The 17,755-nt window shown below is 43.8% G+C and overlaps 1 protein-coding gene across 3 annotated transcripts in view; it reads right to left on the bottom strand.

Annotated features, from left to right (window-relative positions):
- The window catches only part of fer1l4 (fer-1 like family member 4), a 30,123-nt gene that overhangs the window by 3,677 nt on the left and 8,691 nt on the right, over positions 1–17,755 (bottom strand). For 2 of the 3 annotated variants that reach the window (XM_089011255.1, XM_089011256.1), the window contains exons 18-44: positions 17,570–17,664; positions 17,279–17,387; positions 16,990–17,197; positions 16,724–16,856; positions 16,540–16,640; positions 16,370–16,457; positions 16,130–16,246; positions 15,897–16,049; positions 15,368–15,557; positions 14,794–14,918; positions 13,196–13,330; positions 12,948–13,121; positions 12,610–12,720; positions 11,724–11,885; positions 11,460–11,634; positions 11,153–11,268; positions 10,954–11,070; positions 8,486–8,537; positions 8,320–8,405; positions 5,616–5,750; positions 5,048–5,167; positions 4,781–4,908; positions 3,043–3,213; positions 1,999–2,153; positions 1,743–1,927; positions 1,420–1,505; positions 1–99 (exon numbers count right to left, since the gene is read on the bottom strand). In XM_089011255.1, the coding sequence (XP_088867381.1) occupies positions 1–99; positions 1,420–1,505; positions 1,743–1,927; positions 1,999–2,153; positions 3,043–3,213; positions 4,781–4,908; positions 5,048–5,167; positions 5,616–5,750; positions 8,320–8,405; positions 8,486–8,537; positions 10,954–11,070; positions 11,153–11,268; positions 11,460–11,634; positions 11,724–11,885; positions 12,610–12,720; positions 12,948–13,121; positions 13,196–13,330; positions 14,794–14,918; positions 15,368–15,557; positions 15,897–16,049; positions 16,130–16,246; positions 16,370–16,457; positions 16,540–16,640; positions 16,724–16,856; positions 16,990–17,197; positions 17,279–17,387; positions 17,570–17,664 (3,526 nt within the window). The remainder of the gene's footprint in view (positions 100–1,419; positions 1,506–1,742; positions 1,928–1,998; positions 2,154–3,042; positions 3,214–4,780; positions 4,909–5,047; positions 5,168–5,615; positions 5,751–8,319; positions 8,406–8,485; positions 8,538–10,953; positions 11,071–11,152; positions 11,269–11,459; positions 11,635–11,723; positions 11,886–12,609; positions 12,721–12,947; positions 13,122–13,195; positions 13,331–14,793; positions 14,919–15,367; positions 15,558–15,896; positions 16,050–16,129; positions 16,247–16,369; positions 16,458–16,539; positions 16,641–16,723; positions 16,857–16,989; positions 17,198–17,278; positions 17,388–17,569; positions 17,665–17,755) is intronic. The other variant, XM_089011257.1, reaches the window with a different exon arrangement.

Here is a 17,755-nt window from a genome sequence, read left to right as displayed (position 1 = left end):
CCTTTCACGTAGATGTCGGATGACGCAGCGCCGGTGAACGGGTTGACGTCGTCGAGGAAGACGTCGTCCGTGTTCCAGATGATCACGCGCAGTTCGTATCTGTTCATGTGGAAAACAGAAAGCTTAGGACTTGGAATGTGTTTCAGAGAAATGTCTCGTGGTAGTGTTGGATGGAGAAACTAATTAGTGGAGAAAGAAAGCAATTGGGTTACAAAAGTACAGTAGAAGGAAAAAAATACCATACAGGTCAACTTATACGTTTTCCTCTTATTTTATATATATTTTTTTATTATGTCAAAAAATGTACAACTTTTACATGGGGAAAAAACGTTTTTTAAATTGTGAACCGATCTTACAAAGTCCATTAGGCGCAAATCCAGTTTGTCTCAACTGCTGGTAGCCAACGACAATGCTGCCGTCGATCACAGCCCGCCCCCAGTCTTTGGTTAAAGCCACGTGATTGGTCAAGAGAGCAGCAGTGAGGGAGGTGGGGTTTACAGATAGGGAGAGAGTGAAGCCGTACTCCAAAAAGAAAATGGCTGCCGATTTTTTTTTGTCCTCTATTCCCCGCCCCCAGTCTTCGGTTAAAGCCACGTGATTGGTCAAGAACGCAGCAGTGAGGGGAGGTGGTTTAAACATTAAAGAGACAGGCAGACGACAGTGGGAGAGTTTCAACTTTGATAGTTTAAAGGCAGAGTGTAGACTGCAAGGTTAAAATACCCCACCAATCAGGCTCCACAAACAACCCACACAAGCCATCTGTACACTTGATGCAAAAAGCTATTAACCTAGCTAAACAGAACAAAATCATCACAGAGAAAGCACGCACAAGGGATAATTCCTCAAGATGGTGAAAGAAGAAGGTTATGTTCCTCATCAAGTGTTTAATGCTGAGGAAACCGGCCACTCCATTCCATCAACCCATCAACGACCATCACAAAGGTAAATAAAATGACTTTATTAGACAGCACAGTTTATTTCTTTAATTAAAATACCATATTGCTTTTATTATACATGAAATAAGGTATATTTTGTGTAGTTTTAATGCTTAGAAAATTAGAAAGCAGAAAATTATGTTTTATGGGAATCTGGGAACGCATTATTCTCATTTTAATGGTTTCCTATGGGCTACACACTTTTCACATCACACACTCTGTCTGGGAACCAATTAAGTTCGTAAACCAAGGTATCACTGTACTGTACAACAGAGTTGGATGGAAAAAACAGAAAAAGCAGGACAGTGAGGGGTGGGGGAAAAAATCAATTGGTGAAGAATTTCAGGAAATAAAATAAAGCAGTGGAGTGCCATATTTTGAGGAAGAAAAAGGTGCTGTCCTTGATGTGGTTACAAAAAAAAGCACCTACTGGTACACGGGAGGCGGGGGGGATAAGTAGTGTAAAGCGAAATGCAGTACGTACTGTATGGGTAGCCGAGGTTTAATGTCCACAGGGGGCGGCGCTGGAACGTCTGTCGGGAACATGTCTACCCACATGTGGAGGTAACCCTGCACACATGCATGCACACGCACGCACACACACACACACACACACACACGCGCGCGCGCACGCACGCACACACACACATACACACACACACACACACACACGCACGCACACGCACACACACACACAGAAACCGCAATTGAGGTCAAAAGTGACTTGATAACTGTCAAAAATGGGACGACCACAGAAGCAGTGTTGCTGCATGAAGCAAATCTGCAATGAGCCGTCGCCGCAACTACCTGCGGAAGTCCCGGTTTGTCGTGGTTGGTGAGCGAGCGGATTTCAACGTGCTCAGGGACCAGCGCAACAGCTCCCGGGACAAATTCGCTCATCTGTTCCCAACGTCGCAGCACGCTGACGGCCGCGTGCTCCTCCATCGCCGCTTCCTCCTCGGCTGAATGCGTATGCGTCTTCAGCAAATCTACTTGATATTTTTTTTGGGGGGGACATGTTTTAGCCCATGTCAAGTCCATCAGGGTCCAAGATCCGTCTTACCTTCTGGGATGGCTTCTGCTGGGATCTTAAAGATCTTGTTGAGGACTTTGACTTCAGACGGACGATATTCCGGGGCCCGAATGCCGTTTTTCTTACAGAGCTCGGACAGGATGACGGAAGGCCTTTTTGCATCCCGCCATGCGTTGTAACCCTCGCTGCAGGGAGATAGCAGAAATGAGGATGTCACTAATCAAACGGCATTCGGGAAGCGTCCTTAAATGCATTAAAAATGTATTTTAGAGAGCCACGGAAAGATCGAATAAGTCACAAAAAAGGCTTCAAACTGAAATGAAACCAAGGTTTGGTGACTTTTTGACTGTGATAAATTATATAATTTACTCATTCGATGCCATTCCCGAATTTATTCAGGTATTCAAAAGTGACATAGAGCACTATTTCTGAATTTGCTCGGGTTTTGTTTTTTTCTTGCACGGGTGCCGATAAAGCGCTGGTCAGACAATGTTTTTGTCCCATTCACGAGGGGACAGCATTTGCCTTGCATCCATTTTAGCGCTTTGTTACAGATTCAGCTTTTGTTAAATCAATATGTATGTATTGTCTTGTATTTTATACAGCCACCCCCATTTCAAGCTCAGATGACTCTAGACCAGTGGTTCTTAATCTTGTTGGAGGCACCGAACCCCACCAGTTTCATATGCTCATTCACCGAACCCTTCTTCCAATGACTGTGCCTACTAACTGCCGACTAAACTGATGGGTGGACTTCTGTGGCGGAGGATCCACCGAACCCCTGAGACCGACCCAGGTTAAGAACCACTGCTACAGACCAATACAACTTAATTAACTAAAGTTCCGAACGCTTTATTGAATGTTTATGAAGTCCTAACACTCAATATTCTGCAGGTCCTGCAATTTAAGTGAAAATGACAAAACCCTGGCACTGGCGTAGACACATTTTTGCACATCATGGGGCAGTGAATGAGTTAATATGATAAATTATATAACTAATATGAAAAAGTCCTGAATTATTGACTACCGCCGGATACTTGAGACACAAGCAGTGATGGCGATGGCAAAACTAACGCATCATAGTAAAGGCCCAGGCCGCAAGTGGCGCGGTGTCGGCTGTAGAATCGGTTCTCCAGGTCCACCCGTGTCTCCCCGATCAAGTCGTCTGCGCCCACCATGTCGTGGTCCATCACCCTGATCAATAGCTCCGTCTCCAACGGGAAAGACACCGTCAGTTCAAATACCCTGACAGAAGACACAGATATCTTGGTTCAACTTGTTTCCCACTGAGCAGTTGAGATGGAGTCACAAAACAAGCGCTGGGGGTGCCAAATTTTTTTTAGATGGAGTTGTTAAATGCAGAAAAAAAGCAAATACAGTAAAGTCTCGTTATATCGATATCGGTTATATCGATAGTACCGCTTATTACGATACTATTTTCATTTCCCTTGCACATTTCTAGTCTTTTTATGTATAATTAGTACCGTTTAGTACGATACCCGGTTATTACGATAATCCGGTTATTACGGTGCTCCCTTTCATCCCCCGCCGGCCATTTTTGTTGTTTATATCGATATATCCGTCGCGCCATTGGTCAACTTGGTCACGTGTCTTGTTACGTGAGCCGCCATCGATCGCGCCATTGGTCGACTTGGTCACATGAGCAGCCATCGGTCGCGCTATTGGTCGACTTGGCCGTGTGACTTTGTCACGTGACACACCATCGGTCGCGCCATTGGTCAACTTGGTCACGTGTCTTGGTTACGTGTCACGCCATCAGTCGCGCCATTGGTCGACTTGGTCAGGTGACTTGGTTACGTGCCCAGCACCCGTGTAGCAGAGCCATTTTCATTTTCAGACGCTAGCTCGTGTGTAGCAGACGAGATTGAAGTGTTTGTGTTAAAAGGTTAAAATGGGAAGCAGAAGAAGATTGATGACTTTTTTAAATTGTATACATAATACAGTAAGATGTAAGCGTTGCAGTTTCCCTGTTGTGTTATGTACATGCCCACTGTACTGTATATGAATGCAATCGTTTTTTGCAACAATGTTTCTTGTTTTGTCTGCTGAAGCGCGATGATTTTGAAAATTATTAACATTCCATACTGTGTATTAAAGGACAGCCGATGTCACTTTTTATTCAAATGCAAATAAAAATGACTTCACGCCAAGACGTCTTGCATTGCTTGTGAATCCAAACAATGGTTTCAGATTCGGATAATATGCTTTCTTGTTACACATCCAGTTATGAATATGTTTCAAATACACTGTAGTTCTGAAGATTAAAGCATACATGTTTACAATCATTAAAGAATTATATGTGCCATTTTGAGGCAACATTGGGGGAACATCTCTCACCCAAAAAAAAGGGAGCTAATGGCCAGCTCCGTTTCTTATATGGCGCTTGGCTGCCCTCTTTTGGCGGCTTTTGTTTAATGAAGTTCGACGCAGGATCGGATATATCGATAGTCCCGGTTATATCGATATTTTTTCGAACTCCCTTGAATATCGATATAACGAGACTTTACTGTAGTGGATTCCTGACTGTATTTTCATACTCAAAAATTTGTGAAATAATTTTGACTGTGGTTAAGGAAAAAAGCTGGGCCGGTCTTGTATTAGGCAGAATTAATGATGTAGCTTCAACAATCTAAAAATGTTTGTTTCCTCGGTACTCACTGATAGGACTGACACACATATGTATATAGCATAACAACTTAGACTAAACTTAGACACATAAATGAGTGGAGAATAATAAACATTGAATGTTTTTAGAATGTGCATGTATAAAATAGTAATAGACCCTACTCACTCTCCAAAGACTGGGTTGAGTTGTTTGGGGATGTATCGGTCTTTGGTGTCTTGACTCTGTTGCCCAATGCGGACCACCAAGTACGGGTCTGCTTTGCCATTGGGGTCAGTGGGAGCCAGATTGGTGCCCTGCGACAAGAAAATGAAGACGAGAAATTCAATCTGCATCCTGTGACTTATTTGGTACAGAATCTGCATTCATTTCCATCTATTAGCCAGATGTGGACAGAAACCACAGCACAGGAAAGTTTGTTTTTGTGATTGTCACCTTGACGATATAGATGCGAACCAGCACCTTGACCGGCGAGTTTTGGGGGATTCCTTTGGTGATGTAACACTTGACGTCATCTTCTTCATCCGAATCGATCTGGTAGACCAGGAAGGAACCCTGTAGTGGTAAGAATAAGATGAACAATTTAAAGTTGGAATGTTTCAAATCAGTCCCAAAAAATGTACAAACTAGAGGAGAAAAACAAAAACATTGTAAATCGGGGCTATAATTTTTTTTGCTTTTTTTTTTTTCAAGAAAAATAGGGTTGTGGTAATTGCCTCAGTCTAAAATTGGAACTGGTCAGATTGGTCAAAAAAAATTGAAGGTTGGAGGAGAAAAACACCCCAGAAATATTTTTTGCTTTCATTTTGAAATTTAAAGAAAATTATGGCAAAGTTCGCATGAACAGTCTAAAGATGGGAATTTTTATGACACATTTTTGCGGTGAAAATGTATAATTTTTTGTTGAGAGCAAATTTTCTTGGTGACTTGAATGAGCTGAATGGTTTGAAATTCCAATTGGTCTTTGTGAATCTCTTTTGCAGAGTGTGTCATTGAGAATGACCTTGTACTTTCCCATCAGGCGGTCGTCCTCGTCTTCGTCAGCATCCTCGCCGATCGCTCGGCCTTTCAACAACGGAAACACCTGCAGCCAATCCTGGAATTGACTGAACTCCGATTCCAAGTCACCCGCATACAACTGAAATCACACACACGCATGCATGACAAAGAGCAGCAGAAATATAACACGCGAAAAAAAAAGCAAATTTGGATTCGTGAGAGTGACTACAAAAGGAGGGTTGTAATTGGTGGAGACTTCAACGGACATGTTGGCGCAGGAAACAAAGATGATGAGGAGGTGATGGGCAGGTTTGGACTCAGATGAGGAACGCTGAAGGACAGATGGTGGTTGACTTTGCTAAGAGAATGCAAATGGCTATTGTGAATACTTTCTTTCAGAAGAGACAGGAACATAGGGTGACCTATAAGAGTGGAGGCAGAAGTACACAGGTAGACTACATTTTGTGTCAATGGCGCCATCTAAAGGAAATTAGTGACTGCAAAGTAGTGGCTGGTGAGAGTGTAGCCAGACAGCATAGATTGGTGGTGTGTAGGATGACGCTGGCAGTGAGGAAGATGAAGAAACCAAAGGCTGAAGTGAGGACAAAATGGTGGAAGTTGAAAAAGGAAGAGTGTTGCATGACATTTAGGAAGGAGGTAAGACAAGCACTGGGTGGGCAAGAGGTCCTTCCAGATGACTGGCAAACTACAGCGAACATAATCAGAGACACAGGTCGGAAAGTACTTGGTGTATCGAGTGGAAGAAAGGTAGATAAGGAGACATGGTGGTGGAATGGGGAGGTGCAGGAGTGTATACAGAGAAAGAGGTTAGCAAAGAAGAAGTGGGACACTGAGAGGAAGGTCGAGAGTAGACAGCAGTACAAGGAGATGCAGCGCACGGTTAAAGTAAAGGTGGCAAAGGCCAAACAAGAGGCCTATGATGACTTGTATGCTCGACTAGACAGCAAGGAAGGTGAGACTGATCTTTACATACTGGCGAGACAGAGAGACAAAGACGGTAAGGACCTGCAGCAGGTTCGGGTGATTAAGGATAGAGATGGCAATGTATTAACAGGTGCCAGTAGTGTGATGGCGAGATGGAAAGAGTACTTTGACGAATTGATGAATGAGGAAAATGAGAAGGAACAAAGAGTAGAAGACGTGACTGTTGTGGACCAAGACGTAGCAAACATTAGCAAGGATGAAGTGAGGAGGGCGCTGAAGAGGATGAAGGGGGGAAAGGCACTCGGGCCTGATGATTTACCAATCGAGGTATGGAAATGTCTTGGAGAGGTGGCGGTGGTGTTCCTGACTGGGTTATTCAACAAGATCTTAGATGGTGAATAGATGCCTGAAGAATGGAGACGAAGTGTACTCGTGCCCATTTTTAAGAACAAAGGAGATGTGCAGAGTTGTACTAACTACAGAGGAATAAAGTTGATGAGCCATACAATGAAACTCTGGGAAAGAGTAGTTGAAGCTAGACTAAGAGCAGAAGTGAACATTTGTGAGCAGCAGTATGGCTTCATGCCAAAAAAGATTACGACAGCTGCAGTGTTTGCTTTAAGAATGCTGATAGAGAAGTACAGAGAAGGTCAGAAGGAATTGCATTGTGTCTTTGTAGATCTGGAGAAAGCGTATGACAGGGTGCCCAGAGAAGAGCTGTGGCATTGCATGAGGAAGTCTGGAGTGACGGAAAAGTATGTCAGAGCGGTGCAAGACATGTATCATGACTGTAAGACAGTTGTGAGGTGCGCTGTCGGTGTGACTGAGGAATTCAGGGTGGAGGTGGGACTCCACCAGGGGTCAGCTCTGAGCCCCTTCTTGTTTGCTATGGTGATGGACAACCTGGCAGACGATGTCAGACAAGAATCTCCTTGGACCATGATGTTTGCAGATGCCATTGTGATCTGTAGCGAGAACAGGGAACAGGTGGCAGAGAAACTAGAGATGTGGAGATATGCCCTGGAAAGGAGAGCAATGAAGATCAGTCGCAGCAAGACGGAATATATGTGTGTGAATGAGAGGGATTCAAGTGCAAGAGTGATGCTACAGGGGGAAGAGATAAAGAAGGTGGAGGATTTTAAGTACTTGGGGTCAACTGTCCAGAGCAATGGAGAGTGTGGAAAAGAGGTGAAGAAGCGTGTCCAGGCAGGCTGGAGCGGATGGAGAAAAATGTCAGGTGTGATGTGCGATAGAAGGGTTTCAGCTAGGATGAAAAAAAAAGTGTATAAAACAGTGGTCAGACCAGCCATGATGTTTGGACTGGAGACAGTGCCACTGAAGAAAAGACAGGAAGCAGAGCTGGAGGTAGCAGAGCTGAAGATGTTGATGTTTTCTTTGGGAGTGACCAGGTTGGATATGATCAGGAATGCGTACATTAGAGGGACAACTCATATTAGAGGCTTTGCAGAGAAAGTCAGAGAGGCCAGACTGAGATGGTTTGGACATGTCCTGAGGAGAGAGAGCGACTATATCGGGAAAAGGATGCTGAGCCTTGAACTGCCAGGCAGGAGACCGAGAGGAAGACCCAAGAGGAGGTTTATGGATGTGGTCAAGGAGGACATGAAGGTAGCTGGTGTGAGAGAAGAGGATGCACAAAACCAGGATAGATGGACATTGATTCGCTGTGGCGACCCCTGAGGGGAAAAGCCGAAAGGAAAAGAACAAGAAGAAGAGAGTGACTACAAAAGAGTGCTGAAGGGAACCTCGAGCGTGGCGATCTTCTTGCGCTTGGGAGGCTCCATCTGCACCACCACGGCATCCGCATCTCCGTTTGTTGCATTTTCTCTCTCTAGGAGAAATAAAAAATGTTGACTTGACAATGACACCTGGTGAACAACGCTTTACAGAGATTTTAAAGTTTCTTCACACCCATCTCTTGATCTTGTTCCTCCTCTTCCTGTTTCCTCAGCTCCTCCGCAGCCTGGTGACAAAGAAAAAACAGAAGATACTGTATATCTAGAAGATATATCCATGAAAACAGGGTTTTCACAATGTACTTCATGTTCAGATACCATTATTACATCATATTTAATCCAACCCTGACCCGAATGCCCTAACCCCTGATTTTAACCATACCCCCTAGTCCTAACGCTAACCCCTACCCCTCACGCGAAATCGAATCATCAATCCTGGAACCCAAACATCAAACATAACACTAACACGAATCCCTAACCCTAATCTTCACCTTATCCCCTAGTCCTCACTCTAACCCAGGGGTCAGGAACCTATGGCTCGCGAGCCATATCAGAATCAGAATCAGAATCATCAGAATCATCTTTATTGCCAAGTATGTAGAACACACAAGGAATTTGTTTCCGGTAGAACACGCTGCACTAGTATCGTTGTCAAAAAAACTGCTAAGTGGCACTATACAGTTCCATTTTGGCTATATATATGGCTCTTTTGATGATTGCATATGGCTCGCCGATAAATATTACATATTATAATACATATTGTCGTTTTTTTCGTCGTTCATTTCCCGTTGGGGCTGCAGTTGGCGGAAAGTGCCATTTTGATTGGATGACACTGACCTAGAATGGCCGAAAGCGCCATGTTGATTGGATGATAGTGGCCGTCATGTTGAAACAGGTAAACGCCCAACTAGTGCACTTCACGCCCAACTAGTGCACTTCAGCGTGAAAGCACCGGAGCATTAGAGGAGAGAAAATGTTCTGATTCTAATTTGCAATGAAACAATACCATCGATGAAACAGTCGAATGTCAGTGACATTTTAACAAGCCCCATGTTAACGTAGTAGATTGCAGATAGCAAATGTGGAAGCTTATGAGCCGTGTGCAGGCTAGCGAGCAGTAACTTCGCCTCTGGACCGGCAAATTGAATTTCATTCCGATCGTTTTCCTGGATTTTTACCAAACACGAGGAACAGAAAACCATTCATGTTAACGGTGAGTACTATCACAAAGTTATTTTAAATAATACATTCTGATATTTTGTTGAAAAGTGGCCGCGCGTGTGTGTGCGCGCGCGCACGCGAGCGTTTGTATGTGCGCGCGCGTGCGTGTGGCTCTCGCTGAAAAACATTTCTAAATATTTTACTTTTATGGCTCTCTTAGTCAAAAAGGTTCCCGACCCCTGCTCTAACCCCTACCTCTGACCCGAAACCAAATCCTAAACCCTGGAACCCGAACCTCAAATATAACACTAACTCTAATCCCTCGCCCCTAACCCTAAACCTGAGCCCTAACATTTATCCTAACCCAAAACGCTAATCTTAACCCCTAACCCTAATGCTAAACCCTAATCCTAAACTCTAACCTTAACTCCTAGCACTAACCCTAATTTTAAAACCTAATTCTAAACCCTAATCATAGCCCCTAATCCGAACCCAAAACGCTAATCCTAAAGCCTACCCTAATTCCTAACACTAAACCCTAGCCCTAATCCCAAAACCCTAAACCAGAGGTGGGAAAACTACGGCCTGCGGGTCAAATCCGGCCCATTGGTCTTTTTAATCTGGCCCGCCAATGGTTGGTACACAACAGAGGTTCAATGTGAATGACTACATTAATTTCATTTGGATTTGTAATGACACCAGTTGGCGGAGTTACTTCAAGTTGCAGAGCACAGGTAGGGAGGGGGAGAAGAAGAGAGAGGGCGAGAGATCGAGGAAGACATTTTATTTACCCATTGCGGACCTCTGTCAACCGTGAATTCCCGAACCAGATTTAACCAGTCCGATTCTGGCAATATCCATACTCAGAGTTGCTTGCAACTCAACACACGTTTGCACGTTTCCTGGAATGGCTTGGCTGTGATCGTGTTAAAAACCGCTGGCAAACTGAACTGCTAAGAACAGAGGAACCGAGCTCAATGACATTAACTATTAGCATCGAAAACTCTGAAGCGTTCCGTGACTGGCTTCAAAGGTTTGTGTACGACATCAGCTGAGCAATGCTGTCATGTGTGTGTCATACGTGTATCTAAAGTTTGAGACCGTGAGGGAATGGAAATAAAAACACCTGATCTCTGCAAATACATAGTCCTAACTCTGATATATTCTGGATATTTTGTTATTTTTATACACCTGTTCTGCATGCTGCAGTTTTTGGCGAATATAGCACTTTGTTGTTTGGGTTTGAAACACATGTATGTCTTTAATAAACGTGGACGTTCATACAGGACATATACTGTACCATCGTTGTTTCACTGCTCTCATTAATAAAAGTGTTGCAATACCGTAATGGTTTTGTTCTGTTGATGTTATGGACTAAAAAACATATGCTTTTTTCATATGTACCGTATCTTGTGCTGACCCAGTTTGCCCACCCCTGCCCTAAACCCTATCCCGAACCCCTGTAATCAAAATCTATGTCACCTGTTTCTCCAGCTCTTCTAAGGACGCATAGTACTTGGACCACCAGTCTAGCTCCTCGATTTCCGGCACATCCTCCTCCAGATCGTCCTTGTTCTTCAGCAGTTTCTTCAGAGGAGCCTGAACAGCAAATATCGCACACGGAAGCAGTCAATGAAAAGATGCTGTGATCTTCAAGGAGGCAGGACACGATTGGCATTACATTGACCAGTTGTATGGTGCTATTGGGAATCATCGATTCTTTGATCGACAGATTGCCGAGTTTGATCTTGCTCAGTGACTTCAGTGTGGTGGTCTTCATGACAGTGTTTTTCTTCACTGGGGAGAGGGGGAAGATACATACATTGCTGATAAAATTATTACAGATCAGGAATACCCTCGCCATGACGTTTCATCTGAGGTTGCCAAATGTATTTATTTTACCTGTTGCTGGTCAAATATGACAGTTAAAAGGCACTTTTGGTTTCATTCAGTATGACATTTGCTCCACAGAGATTTTAGAGTGTTACTTTTACGTTTTGGCTCTTCGTCTTCCTCGTCCAGGTCATCCCAGAGATCAGGTGTTCCAAAATCCATGAGGCTCTGGACCACATGGGTCCCGACCAGGACCTGACGTCCGAACGCTCTACGCTCCACCACGAACAGCATCAGAGGCGGGTGGAGGTAAGCTTGCTCCGGCAGCTTCTGATCAGAACGCACGGGGGGTAACCCCCAGAATGTCAGCTGAGCTTTGGAGGGCCGGCGCTCGGGGCTGTCGAAAGCCGTTAACCGACCACGTGGAGGAAGCGCACAGACTCTTTGAAGTTGGCGTGGGTCTTGTAGCTCTCCAGTTCCTCAGACTCCAACTGCTTTCCGGCACACTCCACCATCACCAAGGGGCGCTCCACCTCAAACAGCTGCACACGCTTCAGATCACGCAAGCCCCAGAACAGCACCTGCAAATGTAAGAACATCTCAAATCCACCATACTGCGTTAGAATTCGTGTATGTTTTGATTTAAAATTACTATCCATCCGCAGGCAGGTAAAGTAAATTTTTAAAGGACAACCAACACCATTTCTTTGTTTGCTAATTGACATCAGAAAAACTTTTTTAGCATCTAAAATACTCAAAACACGCAGGCTGATATTTTTAGTCAAATGCAAAACACATTAAAATGACTTAAAGTGTCCCAAAACTACTTCAAAATGACCTCGGAAATGACGAGTTTCAGAAGGTCCCTCCCCCTTGTTCGTGACGTCACGCCAGGACGTCTTGCCTTGCTCGTGAATCAAAACAATGGCTTCAGATTTGGAGAAGATGCTTTCTTGTTACTCATCCAGTTATGAATATGATTCAAATAGTTCTGAAGAGGAAAGCAACATACAACGATTCACCATCGCGTTATCTGTTTTCCTTCTAACTTTGCCATCAACACGAAGTTTGCAGACCAAAGTACCCAAAATGCATTGTGTGTCGCTTTCTCGGACAGGGGCGTTCCTGACGTGACATCACGTCAGGCATTGTCATCAACTTGAAAACAAGACTTCCTGAATATTCAGTGCCAGTCTTTTCTTTGTAAAATGCGCTCAATAGAAGTCATTTGAAGTGATTTTACAAATTATGGACACAACTTGTCCGAAGGCGTCGATTGTCCTTTAAATATCATATTTGAAGCACCTCAATTCTGAAGTTTCTGAGGACCGGTCTGACCCCCTCTGGGATGTCATAGCACCGCTGTTCTTGCAGATAGGTGAGCTCCTGAGGGTCTACGCTGCCTGGGAGGGACGGCTGCCAAACAGCAGGACCCCGAAGTCAAGATTTAGGCTATCACTTCTGCTTACTATCACATCTGCTTACAATGATGTCCTGACATCTCTCCTGCAAAGAGTGTCTCACTATTGCGGTTAAAAGACATGTTTAGAAATAAAAGCGAGCAAGAAGGAAAAAATCCGTAATAGAAAGAAAATGTCCATACGTGTCTTGGCGCAAACAAAAAGCACAGCAGAGTGTTTCACCTCGCCGAAGGATGAGTAGTCCAGCTCAATGAGTTCAAAGGCAGCCAGTAGCTCTCCAGCCGGCATCCTCCCCATGCTAATGTCGTAGAAGCGCAGACGGGGCTTTCTGTAGAGCTCCTGCACAGGTTTGAACTCGGGCTCGGCGTACGCTCGGCCCAGTGGCTTCGGGCTACCCTGCACACATTTTCTTACACATTATGACACTTCTTACATAGGTACAACACTTTGCGAGAGGAGGCCAGCATTACCACTGCGTCGTAGTCGAAGATGTGGATGATGATCAGGGGAGGGTCTTGACAGAGGTCCTCCATCGTTCCCTCCAGAAGGACGCGGTCAAAGAGCAAACATTCGGACCATGCCGGGGACAAAGTTTCCGGGGACACCTGAGACACACACATCCCATACCTATGAACTTCCTTTGACATTTTGATAGCAATTGAGTTCAACATTTGGTGGATATTGTTGGTAGTTTGAACAAAAACTAAAATTGTTGGTGATCATGACATCATCATACACGAATGAATTGGTAATTACAGTTTTAGAAATATCTCATCACGGCTTTAGATCAGACATGTGATTTGATGTGGCTTCTTTGCATTTGATGTTTGAAAATTGTAACCTAATGTTTGGTCTTTACCAAATAAAGTACTGCCTTGCTTATGAGATAGTTAAAGGACAACCGACACCTCCGGAAAAGTTCTGTTCATAATTTGTAACATCACTACTGAGCGCATTTTAATAAGATTCCACCGCATATTTTACGTTTTAAGACTCGCACTGAATATTCAGAAAGTCTTGTTTTCAAGTTGATGACAATGCCTAACGTGACATCACGTCAGGAACGCCCCTGACCGAGAAAGCGACACATGATGCATTTTGGGTACTTTGTTTGGTCTGAAAACTTCGTGCTGATACGTGTTGATGGCGAAATTAGAAGGAAAACACATAAATAACGCGATGGTGAATCGTGTGTCGCCCCAATACGACCAATTGCGGTAACACCAGAAAAGTGGACACAAATTCTCAACAGACAAATCAGCCCATTTCCAACTGAGCTTGTGCGCCATCTTGTGCATTTTATAGGAGCTACATTGGAGTCCAGACGGCTCGAATTGATACGGAAGGACTTCTTTAATCGATTGCAAACATGTATGCTTTCCTCTTCAGAACTATTTGAATCATATTCATAACTGGATGAGTAACAACAAAGCATCTTCTCAGAATCTGAACTCTCTGAAGCCATTGTTTTGTGTCTGGAGTATCCTGGCGTGACGTCACAAACAAGAGGGCGGGACCTTCTGAAACTCACCATTTCCGAGGTCATTTTGACGCAATTTTGGGACACTAAGTCATTTTTATTGGTGTTTTGCATTTGACTAAATATATTAGCATGCGTGTTTTGGGTATGTTTGATGCTATAAAACGTTTTTCTGATGTCGGTTAGGAAACAAAATAATGGTGTCGGTTGTCCTTTAAAGATCTAGAATGCTCTCATCGTGGTCTTTAATTTGATGTATGCCTCAGTGTGGTTTGTTGCAAATACATTTCTGGCCCCGTACCTATTCAAATTAAACATGGAAAAAGATTTTCTGTGTGAACATGAAAACACTTGAGTAGACCCAGAATGTCCTATTTGTGCTGTTTAATTTGAGCTACGACTCAATCTGGTTTGTTGCGGGTACCTTTTGGCCCTGTAATAATTCAAATTTCACAAGGACAACATTTTCTGTCTAAATATGATAATATGTTAGGATAATGAAAAAAATTGTCGATCCAAAATACTTTTGTTGCACTCTCTAATTCAAAGTGTGACCCAAAGTGTTTGTTTGTGACCATTTGAACTCACCTTGGTCACCTGACACTGAGTGGAGAAGAGCACCTTGGCGAAGGGATCCGATAAGCCATTGTTGTCGGCCGCCATTAAGCCGCGCGCTTGGTAGAGGTGACATCGTAGCTGGAAGTAGCGACTGTCTGCAAACGCAACACATGACATCATACCATTTAGGGAAAAAAAAACTAATTATTTGGAATATTTTAGCAAGTTGGTGACAACACCACATTACTCTTTTTACATTAACATAAAATGAAAAACACTCTCATAATATTTACATTGATTTAGGAGTTATATTTTATAAATTGTGAAGAAAAAAAACTATGTATATGAAAAACATTTTCTAGATTGAAATTAGATTTCTTTTTTGAAATAGTCATGTGATAAATGTTCATCCATCTCTTTTGCATTTGCTTTCAAATACATTCACAGATACATCAAAAAAAAAATTAAGGGACATTTTCATATTAAACCTATTACCCATTTTTTTACTAAATTCTGAAAACAAATAATATTGTTTTTGCAACATAATAATGTACGTATTTATGATAAATTATATTAAACCCAAACGACCCTTTTTTGTACTCACCCTGACAGCACAATCTGATGGGCATCTTCCTGGTTGCCGTGACAACCTGGGCCACCTCCTCCGACTCCTCATAGATGGGCAAGAACTCGTCTGGGAGCGAGGTGATGGCTTCCTTGCTGTACTTGGCCTGGCCCAGCCACAGGTACACCTCCAGTTTGGCGAAGATCTCGCTGGTGGAACTTCCCGGGGACTAAAAGTCATCAGACGTGGATGGTTTGTCATCCATTTGATTGATCGGACCAAATGATTATTGCTTACATGTACGGAATGAAGCCATTTTTGGAGTCAACTGTACCATTTCCCTGGGTCCTTAAAAATAACCTACTGCTAAATTAGTGTCTGACATTTTGTTTTAAATCATTTCATACTAATTTTGGCCATTTTCAGCGCTCTTTAAAAAAAAATACAATTTAAAAAGTTTTGGAAATTCTTTCACAAAAGCTATTTTCATTTGCTAACAAGAAATGTAGTATTCTGCCATTCTAAGGTGTCTGTGAGGTCCATGATCATTCTAATTGTAACAACAGACCTTTAGGTAGAGTGTGGTGACCCGACCACAATCCCGCCCCCTCTGGTCCTCCACCAGTGAAAAGATGACAGAGTAGGCGGGGATCCTGACATAAGCAAGTCGTTTGCTACCACTCAGTAACCATAGGAAGACATCCGGGATGGTGTTCTGTGGCTGGTCAAAGATCAGACGAAATACATCGTTGTTATGAATATTAATTGTAGTATGAGTACAACACGACTTTTACGTTATACCTCTTTGGCCAGGTGTCGAAGTTTGATAAGGAGTCTTTTTATGTCTGTCAGGTGCTGTTTGAGTGTCCGCCTGGTTACCCTCTGCTTGACCCTCATGGCTTGTCTGGCTACCCTAAGCTAGACATTATGAGAGAAATGAGGAGTTCATAGGCATGTAAATGAAGGATGTGCCTAGGAAGCTCTCATTGAGTTATTTCATTTACAGTGCATCGCCATATGCTTAACAAAAAAGGGTCTCACCAAATTCTTCTTGATGAAGTGTTTCCTGCGTACATCCAGATTGTTGGGACGAAACTGAGCAAGGCGGTCTGAGGACAGTCTGAACTGTCTTTGTGATAGATAACAAGTAAGAAAAATTAAAGGGGAAAAAAAGGCATTTTTAACCAAACTTGCTCCAGGCGGTCGCTAACTTGCAAGAAGTGACCAGCTCCAGTAGCACGTGCCCCATGCGCTCCTTCACTTTGGTGCGAGGCCGCCGCCCGAGACGCTCCAACTCATCCAAACCAATCTCCTAAAGTCGTCAGACATGAGCTGTGCATAACCCCAACAATCTAAACGTCAACCCACCGGCAACCTCCAACCGTGTCACCTCACCAGCCTGTCTGCCATCTTGCTGAGCCAATTTGCCTGGTACAGACGAAAGCTGTGGTCTTCAAATTGACTCCAGACAAACAAACACGGCTTGTGTTTTTCCCAGGGTGCATGCAGGGGTACGCAGTGGAACGACCTGTCACGCGGGTGAGACACGGGTGAGAGAGAGGTTACATGCAAATGAGATTTGGGTGAGACACGGTCAGCACAGTCCCATACGGCTGGCTACAGGCGACACAGCAAGAGACAAACAGGTAGTGAGGCCTCACCTGTCGTATTCGGTGGGCTGCGGTCTCATGGGCTCAGACACAGATCGGTTCTCAGGTTCTGGAGTCAGAACCGCATCTCTATCCAGTTCATCCTCCGACTCAAGAAGCCCTTGGGTCTCCAGACTGAGATCTTCCTGGCTATGCCTCAGCTCCTCCCGACTTTGGGTCTTGTTGGATCTTCTAGCTGTCACCGCCTTACCACGATTTCCTGCGGTGAGCGCGATTTTACATTGTGGGGTGTCGTGTTACTGCTGTCTGTTCGGTCTCTGCAAGGGTTCATTTTTTTTACCAATGGAAAGTTCAATGGTCATGGGCCTGGTGCCTACAGATGGATCCATCATGGTAACTTCAAACAAAGACGCAAAGAGCAGGAAGTCTTCTCTCTCACCCAGGAAACCCTACACACAACAAACAAACAAAAAACATCTGTTTACCCCTGTTGCAGCTGTGTGCTGTGGTATACCTGAGAGCTCTGACCTCAGTCACCACTACTAAGAATTGCTTTGGTGTTTGTTTTGATTAAAATTTATTGTTTTGGACAGATTCAATGTGGAAGTGAAGTTATTTTCCCAGCTCTGACCTCAGGCAGTGGGTGAATGTCTTCCATATCCACGGTCACCGCCTCTGGCACCTCCATTATTGCCTCCCCAGACTCATCACCCGATGGGCTGGAAACTACATGCAAAAATATACAGTAGATAAGTGTTATTAATTAAGCAATTTGAGTGTCATTGGGAAATTTGAAGGATCTTGCTTTTGACCAATC

Source organism: Hippocampus bargibanti, linkage group LG12, assembly GCF_051943395.1.
Source record: "Hippocampus bargibanti isolate YZ-2025 linkage group LG12, ASM5194339v1, whole genome shotgun sequence".
Lineage (NCBI taxonomy): Eukaryota > Metazoa > Chordata > Actinopteri > Syngnathiformes > Syngnathidae > Hippocampus > Hippocampus bargibanti.
This window is presented reverse-complemented; position numbering and strand designations above follow the sequence as displayed.